This window comes from Haliotis rufescens, unplaced genomic scaffold, assembly GCF_023055435.1.
Source record: "Haliotis rufescens isolate VD_foot unplaced genomic scaffold, xgHalRufe1.0.p SCAF_19, whole genome shotgun sequence".
Classification (NCBI taxonomy): domain Eukaryota; kingdom Metazoa; phylum Mollusca; class Gastropoda; order Lepetellida; family Haliotidae; genus Haliotis; species Haliotis rufescens.
The window spans coordinates 2755039-2764523 of NW_025963879.1; the positions used below are offsets into that span (position 1 = coordinate 2755039).

At 38.9% G+C, this 9485-nt stretch overlaps 1 protein-coding gene across 1 annotated transcript in view; it reads right to left on the reverse strand.

The window, feature by feature from the left end:
* LOC124120846 (nuclear receptor coactivator 5-like) overlaps nt 1–8296 on the reverse strand; it is a 29613-nt gene extending 21317 nt beyond the window's left edge. The window contains exons 1-3 of the mRNA XM_046483730.2: nt 8225–8296; nt 5493–5860; nt 4968–5078 (exon numbers count right to left, since the gene is read on the reverse strand). Coding sequence (XP_046339686.2) covers nt 4968–5078; nt 5493–5823 — 442 coding nt within the window. The 5' untranslated portion in view covers nt 5824–5860; nt 8225–8296. The remainder of the gene's footprint in view (nt 1–4967; nt 5079–5492; nt 5861–8224) is intronic.
* Nucleotides 8297–9485: the final 1189 nt, after the last annotated feature.

Sequence of the window (9485 nt, forward strand, 5' to 3'; positions counted from 1 at the left end):
AGACCTAATTGAAAGAGCAACCTCATAACAATCATCATTAAAACATGTTATAAATAGTGCCTTGGCACTGTTGCTCACCAGGCACATTGAAAGTGAGCCAAATGTAAATATACACGCTTCAATTTGAGCTACTAGCCCGAAGCCTTTGTAATGACATTCTGTTTATTCTTAATACCCAACTAATCATAACATAAAATCCACTGAAAAAGATGCAGAGAGCCACTATTGGGCAGGGAGGTATTTGGCACACACTGAATAAGCCAACATTGTGAAATCTTTAGCCGTCAAAAGAAAGGAGCGTGTGGCTGTTAAATGTGGTCTCATTGATTTGAGAAGGGCAGAATATTCTCGTGCAGTATTTTTATTATTTCAAAGTAAACATTTGTGTAAAGTATCCCTATATTTGGCAAAATCAGTTTACGAGATCGTGAAACTTGGAAAGTGAAATCCAAATGTTTTTTTTAATCATGAAACCGTGAAAAGGCATTCCAAATGGCAGTTTCGGGCTTTATGACTGATTCCGAATGCATTACATCCCCTCTGTCCCTCCCCTCGTTCTGACTCAACCTGTAATGATCACTAACGGGATGTCCTCAGATGTTTTCGTAGCAGTAGTGAGCTCTGATATCTGATCATACCATGTTATTGTGAGACTCATGAAACTATCGAGGGACTAGTTGTTTCTTCCACAAAAATCTAGTTATTTTACATAAACAACTAGTCTGAAACCAGCTGCTGGCTACTTGGTTGTAGCCATGACAGACAACATGCCATGCCAAAGGATCACTTCGACCTGTGGTCCTGGTGAGCTAAAAAAAGCCCCAAAGAATCAATGAGTTATGGATCTTTTTGACATAATTATGTTTATTTCTGGAAAAATAGGTATCTGATATTCTAAATCTAGCATATCTAGATATTTGTTAACATTTGTATGCTCATACTGTATAACTCCTTAAAGCATTTACTGCTTGTTCTTGACAGAAAGAAGGGCTGTGTGAGGTCTTGCTGAACAAGAAGTTGTTCCAACTGGTTTTGAGGCTTATCCCATCACGCAGCTCCCATATGACAGCGGAAGTGATGACATCAAGTATCATCACATTACTGCTAGATCGTAACATCTGAAGACATCGTGGGGAGGCAGTTCTGCGACAGGTGGGCCACTTTAGAAGAAGTAATGTAGGATAAGTATACAAATATAAAAAATATTTCTTGACTTTACTAGATTTTTTAACTTATCCTGCATTACTCCTTAATGCATTTTTATCAGACAGAGGGCATACATTCAGATGCGGTCCTCATTGACAAACTCTCCATTAGTTCACAGCAGTCGTTGAGCACATCACTTGCGTAGATCTGTAACTGCTTTAGTCAATCCTGTCCATGGATGGTACAAGAGTATGAGGACATCCTGGTAAAAAGCATCAAGAGAAATAAGCGTGTGCTAAAGTCTAGAAACTGATTTACCAACTGATCCTTTCCTTTACAAAAGGTTCAGTAGGAACGCCTTCTGTCATCATAAAGGCCTCGGGTTGATGTTCAATGTGCCATAGCAATGGTCTTAACTGCCCGTGCTGAATAGCCTCTTGTGCCTAGAAGAGTCAGGTGCTGGTCGAAACCTGCATGGCGTTGGATGTGGTGACCTGCTGTGCAGATGGATGAGGTAGTGAAAGGCTTCCTGCAAGACTTCCGAGATCTACAAACCACCCTCTCGCCGGTCACCAAGGCACAATCACAATGAGAGTAACGCTCCTGATTGCCCTGATCTTCTGCATCATCCTGGTAAGGATCTTCTGTATCACCCTGGGAAGAAGTACTGGTAGCAGAAAAGCGTACACTCTTAGCCCTTCCTGCGGGTCTGGTATCGGAGAGACAAGAGGTGCAATCAGTGGTGACAAGGGCAATGATGGGATGACCAAGGCTACACTGTCTGGCCTGGATTGCTGCCATACGCGATCTACAAGATGCAAGGAATAGAGTGAGAGTGAGTCATCCCCTGATGGTGCAGGCACCAGACCACCGTGAGATGGAGAGTTGAGTGTACCAGAGGTGTTCCTGCCAAGTTGTTGATGGTCCTCTATTTGTGCTTCTCATCCTGTTGAGGAGTCTATGCACACGTGGTATGTTGGGAGATAACTCTGTTATGGAGACACTTCCTAAAACGTTCAACTCTACCATTCACCAGCTGAAAAGACTCCGGAGGTGAGGTGGTTGAGCAACAGATAGGCCAAGGGTCTTGACCTCTTATGTTAGGCACCAGGAACTGTTGGATTGGACGCAAATGTAGTTGACCTCAGCTTGTCACATTCTGGGCTGATGTGAGCAATCCCAGGAGCCCTTGCCACTGACAAAATGTCAGTCGCTGTTGAAGAGCGGGTAGCAGAGATTTGCCTGTCTACAAGACTGTAAAGTTGAAAAGTCGTGCTTTGACAGTACATGGAAAAGTGTCAGCGAACTAATGCCAAATCCCATGTGGACGAAATAAACCTGCCCCTCAACCGAAAGCAGAGGCTTCGACAAAACAGTTTACCTAATTCCGGTCGGAGAGGTTTACAGTCAGAGAATTCTTGACATGTGACATGTAAATAACCCTGTGCAGTAATCTGGAATCCCGCATTTTGTCAGAGACAAGGTTCAAGCTCCACACACGGACAATCCCTTGTGAACTGTGTGGTTGACAGACAAGGGGTGTTTCCAAGTTCTGTGTAGAACGAGTGACGTGGCCGGTGTAAGGGCAAGTTGATCACCATGATAAGTGTGACATCTGGTCCTAACTTGTGAACAAGGATCCTGTGGTGGGTACCTGGTAGCATAAGCAATTCAGTCAAATTGGTCGTGAATTTGATATGATCTTCAACTTTTGGTGCAGATCATGTCTACCAGAAGGCACAGAAAAGTAATTCTTTGAGTACTTCACTGTGGAATTGTTGAGCCAACATAGACAGGGAGAATTGGAAGGAACTTTCACAGAACCCTCACCATAAGGTCAGGCGCTGCCAAGGACTTGAGGAAAATGTTGGAGCTCTGTTGTATAAAAGCCAATTGTGTGTCCAGCAACCACTATGATCCCGTGCAGGGTTGTAGGGATCTGGGGGATCCAATCTGGTAGACTCATAAGCCTGTAGAATGACAGCACGTAACCACAAGGAGATCATGTTTCGGCTAACTTTTGTCTGCGAGGTCCTCCCATCCCAGGTGTGTGGTATGTCCACCACCTCCAAAGCATGGATGGGGAAATTGTCCTTCCTCAACCCAGGAATCTTCAACGCTGATGATAGAGATAATTTCGCATATTCTCCATCCTATTCTGACACCAGATCCTTCAGCATCTGGTCTGTTGGAATGGGGGCAGCCTTGGACCAATAGTGTCTCGTTTATTCACACCCAGGCCAGCGTCTGCTGGATCATGAACGTTTTGTTTTTGTTTTTGTATGTGTTAGTACCGACTAATGCTGATTTTCATAGTGCTAGCCAACTGAGATACCATGCAGCAGTTTAACATGAATACCCCACTCAGACTCAGTATACCGACTCTGAGCCGACCAGTCCTTGTTTCAACCCCTTAATGCAGAGCGCCAGGCTGTGTAACAACAAGTACCATCTTTCTGTATGATGCGTCCAGGGATTGAACCCAGGACCTTCCGCTCGTTGGGCGGATGCCCTACCACGGAGACGGTCTGCATTAAAAAAAATACAAACGCATGACACGAAAAAAGGATCCACAAAGTGAATTCAAATGGCAAGTTGGAACAATAATATGCCTGATACTTACCATGACAAATATGACACAGTATACTGACTCCGAGCCGACCAGTCCTTGTTTTAGCTCCTTAATGCCGAGCGCCATACAGGGTAACAACAAGTACCATCTTTTAACGTCTTTTGGCATGACGCAGTCGGGGATCGAACCCCGGACCTTCCGCTCTCCGGGCGGACGCTCTACCACTAGACCATGGAGGCGGTCTCTGAGTGACAGCAGTAATGTGATGATACGTGACATAATCACTTCCGTGGTCATGTGGGAGCTGTGTTATGGGATTAGCCACACAACCAGTTGGAACAACTTCTTCAGCAAGACCTCACACAGCTCTTTTTTCTGTCAAGAACAAGCAGTAAATGCATAAAGCATGTTGCAGTAAAACATATGTAACATAAGAGAGAAAGAATTCAAAGAACGGCAATCTTGTGGCTTACCTCAAAAATCTTCTTGCAAAAAACAAAATTTCCTCATATTCTTAAGCGCAATATGTGTAAGGCGTGTTTGGTCGTTTAATGATAAATCAGAAAAGCAACATTCCATGCAAGTCCACTCTCTCGCTGTGATATACATACACACTAATGCATGCCCACACACATACACACATTCTCACATACAACAGCATACACCGACGCACAGGTGTAAGAATTTTTTTTTACAAAGGCAATTATCAGTGATTGTTTAAAAACAAAGTGTAAGGAATAAACCAACAACAAATTTTTTTGGTACCTTTTTTTATTGTAAAGATAATACATCGAGACATGGTCAATGACTGCTCTTTCATGACGGAGGCTATTGTGGTCACTGTTATTAATGTTTTCAAGAACATATCACTTTACGTTATTATCGCAATACATTGGACATTCCATGTCACCTTTTAAACAACACATATATCTGAAATAAATATATGCATTACCATGATGACGCACAGAAACATAATAATGTAGATTATGATCAACCAATGCTGTCCACAAAAGTTAAGTCAGAGAATGGTTCACATTATTGTTTAAGCATTAAAACCTCTGCAAAATATTCTTCATGCATGCTAATCCGCTATTTTGTGGTATTAATAGATTTCTACAAAAGCTTTAGCAAATTTAGAGAATTTCTTTTGAAAATAAAATGCCAATATTCCAAATTTTAGAGTTATTGCAAATGAAGGCGATGAGATGCATAGCAACATCAGAGACAAACATAGAGAAACATCACCTACCGACTAAGGACCCTTTAATTAATGATCTCTGCTCTTTTTCAACAGCATTTCTGGCATCGGCTTCGTTTACAAATTGGACAAATCCATAACCCCTTGGATGCACAGATGCATCTGAAAATGGACATTGGTGATTGAAGATCTGTTATAAAAACTCCATGTTGTGTGACTTGAGCTCACATGCATAATTCATAACTTCCACAAGTAAATACAAAGTTTATACATCACATAATATCAACTTTGTATCTACATCATAACTTAAATAAGTCAACAATACTCAACATCATATCCAGCAAATCTAAAATATGTCCGCCGTGATATTGCTGGAATATTGCTGAAGCGGCGTAAAACCAAACTCACTCACTCACTAAAATATGTCAATTTATTTGTCTATCAAAAATGTTAAACGTCAATCCTACTTTCCAGCATGAATTTGAAAAAGAAACACGACTGAACATGTCAAAAGAGAAACATTGATCAATAGATAAATGTAGTATAACATTGATGTTACTTTCCAAATCATCTCACCAAGAATATTCCCATATGGAAGAAAATGTTTCTCTAATTCTTCTCTAGTTATTCTGTCAGATGGCAGATGTCCAACAAAGATCCTTGCATTCAAATACTTGGGGTCATCACTAGATATAGGTCTCTCTGGCACTGGACTAACTGAATTTTTACGTTGGCGACTGGACTCTCTACTCTTGGATCTTTGACCTCGAGAAGTATGTCCTCTGTGATGTCGAGGGCTTTTGCTGCGGGACCTGTTGCGCTTATTCCGGCTCCGGGATTTGCTGTTTGATGAGTTGGAGGAGGAGCTACTGCTGCTCCTCCGGCGTCGGTAAGGGCTTCTTGGCATCGAGAATAATGCTGCAACTGCTATGGACAAATGTCGGCTAAACACAAAGCATACAATCATTATTACTGGTCCACATTATTGAAGACTGTTGACATGCTACATTTCTGTTCATAAAACTACTGAACACCACTTAGATCAATAGCACAAATTTTTTCCATCACAGTAGTTTCCGATGACCGTGGTATATGCTGCTGTGACACATACAGGTTTTATATGCCTCAATACTATATTACATTAAATGAACCATTTCAGCATTTGATCATTTCGAAGTTCAATTTGAACTTGATGGTGGATCAATGCCTTACAGCAAAACATGGCAAAGACATCTGAGTGTTCTACGACAACTATTTGTAACACGCACACGTTAGCACACAAACACAAGGTGTAATGATACGGTAGGATTTCTATACAAATGTATTACGATATTATGGGTGCAATATATTTAGAGATCAAAGAAGGGATATGACAGGGCAGAATTACATAGCCTAGGGGCAATGTAAATGTTAGGCTATTGATAGCCAACTCGGAATTCTAGAGAATCCGAGTAAGCTGTTTGTTGAACAATTCTTGTTACTATTCAGGTGTTTTTACACCAATATAACTTGTAATGTACAGGGGTTGTGAATAGATGTATTGTACAGTGGGCATTGTTTTGCAATATAATACCGTATTGCTGTATCATAACACCACTAACATAAACATACACATTAAAACTAATGAATGAATAGAGACAATTATTACCTATAACATTGTGTTAATGTACACAAAGGTCATCTGACCTGTGCACTAAAATTTGACCCATTCCCTACTTCTCATGCTCATACATAAATGATTGAAATTAAGAGAGTTCAAAGTCCATGTATGCTGTGCAAAGACATGTAAAAATATAAAATTTGTAAAAAAAACCCAACAATCTGGAGATATCCATCATGCTCATATAAGAATGACGGGTTAACAGCTAACATGAGAGAAGATCAACTGTGGAGGAAAGCAAATAACAGGATTAAGAATACTAGAAAAATTCATGTAATGATAAATATCAAAATCACTTTTGTATATCAAATGTACTATGGACCATATTAAATTACAATTGAACTTTTGTACTGAAATAGATATGTCTTCTTGTATAAACTGTTTTGAAAGATGCTCATGGAATGTTGTAATTAACTGTACATGATATATAATGATTACACATTATTTCGAGCCCATATGAATATTTTAAGTTGCCTAAGAATGTCATAAAATTTCTGTGTGAAACCAGAAGACAAAAGTCTGAAATTATTACATCAATTCATTAAAATGACATCCTTCAGTGCATGCACTACATACTAAGCAGGATCACTGTCCAATTGGTCAGTCGTTGTAATCAGCAGTTTGAAAATTATCACCCACACCAAGTAGAAGTAGTTTGTGATTAGAATTAAAAAATAAATAAATTACTGCTGAGGTCCTGAAGTGCTTACCATAAATGGTTTGATATAGAACAGTGCAAATGTTTCATTGTAGCATTCTATATTCAGGCATACAAATTGGAAGTAGCCTTCATCAAAGTTTGTTTGACTGATTGTGCTAACGTTGAAGGTATCTCAAGGTCTATCAGAATGTTTCAGGTAACTTTACATTGTTAGTGTTTGGATGCGAACGTCCTTTATTTGTGTACACTATTTCCAAATAGATCTGTAAATGCCAATTTCTACATAAATCAAAGAGTTGACATCAATATACCACTGTAAGGATCTCCTTGTTCATAACAACCACCAACTTCAACATGGTGGCAGAATGGCGAGACAACTACAAGTCTGCAAGGACTGCAAAAATGGAGTTTCCTTACATAAACCATTTGTCCAAAATGAGTTTATGTCAACTCTTCAAACTTGATGTGGCCTCGCTTCCCTTCTGCAGATTGACACCATAAATTCGCATAATCATCATACTCCAAATTCACTTTAGCAAGTAAACCTTTAATCAAAGGTTAAAGGTTAAATTGTAGGTATATGTAATAAACAAACCTCAAATAAAGTTTTCTCCCTCAAAATTTATCTGAACAAGCTCTCAACACACGAAATTAGGAGACGTTGCTGTTAAGATCTGATGTGTTCCCCATGCTGCACGCGACTGCTGTTTTGAAAGCACTTTTCTTGTAGATATTATCGCTGTGTAAATGCAAATTCCAGGAATAGGGAAACAAATTTCAAACCGCGGTAAAATTATCAAATTGAAAATAAATTCTTCCAAAAATGCACCGCCATGTTGAAAAGTGCACGCCGATCTGCTGGCAAATCAATCGTAGAAAAGAGGCGATAGCAAAGACCACGGGGGGGATCTGGCACCCATATTGCTATTGCTTACCCATAACCTTAATTGCTAAGGGGGACAAAATATTTAATTCCACAATTCTCACCATAAAATGACAAATTGATTGGCTTTCCTTCTTCGCCCGAACGACTCCTCGCGTTTCACAGTCCTGTTTGCAACATAGCATCTGATTGGTTAAAAATCACAAATCAGCCAATCACAGATAAAGTAACATAACGTAAACAGATCATCATGGCAGAAGGCCATGTATCGTGTACATAAAGAGTACATATTCCACAATGTACACGATATCGTGTAAATAACAGACAATTTATCACAATATCCACGATATCGTGTAAATAACAGACAATTTATCACAATATGCACGATATCGTGTAAATAACAGACAATTTATCCCAATATGCCCGATATCGTATAAATAACAGACAATTTATCACAATATGCACGTGTTAATCAGGTTAATAACAGAACCATAATATGCACGATATATCGTGTAAATAATGAAACATTTACCATAATATGCACGATATCGTGGGAATAACAGCACACGATACTCACACGTTATGGTATCACGGGTTATATGATTGGATCTATCAGCAGCGATTACGAACATTATATCAACTCGCTATATATATATGTTTGCGGTTTATAGGCCTAATATCTACACAGATCAACACATCGATCTCGGCATTTGCGCAACAGTTAGAACCGACAACACTGGTTTTTAATGATACTCGTTGATAAAATGGAATATGATAAATATTAAAAGCAATCATCTACTAGTAGATATATCTATATCTATATACATATCTATATACATATACATACAAATACATATTTAATCATTTACACATCTTATTTACTGGGTATATTTTACATTATATTAAATGATAATTTATATGCCTCGTTAAAATGTAGACATTAATTGCGCAAAAAGTCGTTTTTGCTTTTTCAACGGCGATAGATGTGTGACAACCCTGTCATATATTCCTCAGTACGCAATTTGTAGCGATCCCATAATGACAATAACCTACACTACTGTGTACGTATGCTAAGAAATAAATACCTAAATAACATATCAGAGTTGCCCTATTCAATTCTAATAAGAACGGTTTATGTATTCATATATCTGATGACTGATTATTGGTTTAAAGTTCCAAATACAAATTTTAATATTGTTCTCAACTGAAATTTTTACATATTAAATCAAAATGCGATATTTTCGCATGCAAATTATGATCAGTCGTTAAACATTTTGTCCATCTTTGGTGTTTAAATGATTAATGTTATTTTTTTGTTTAAAAGACATGTAATGTTGCTTCCGTTGAATCTATAAATGGTAGGGG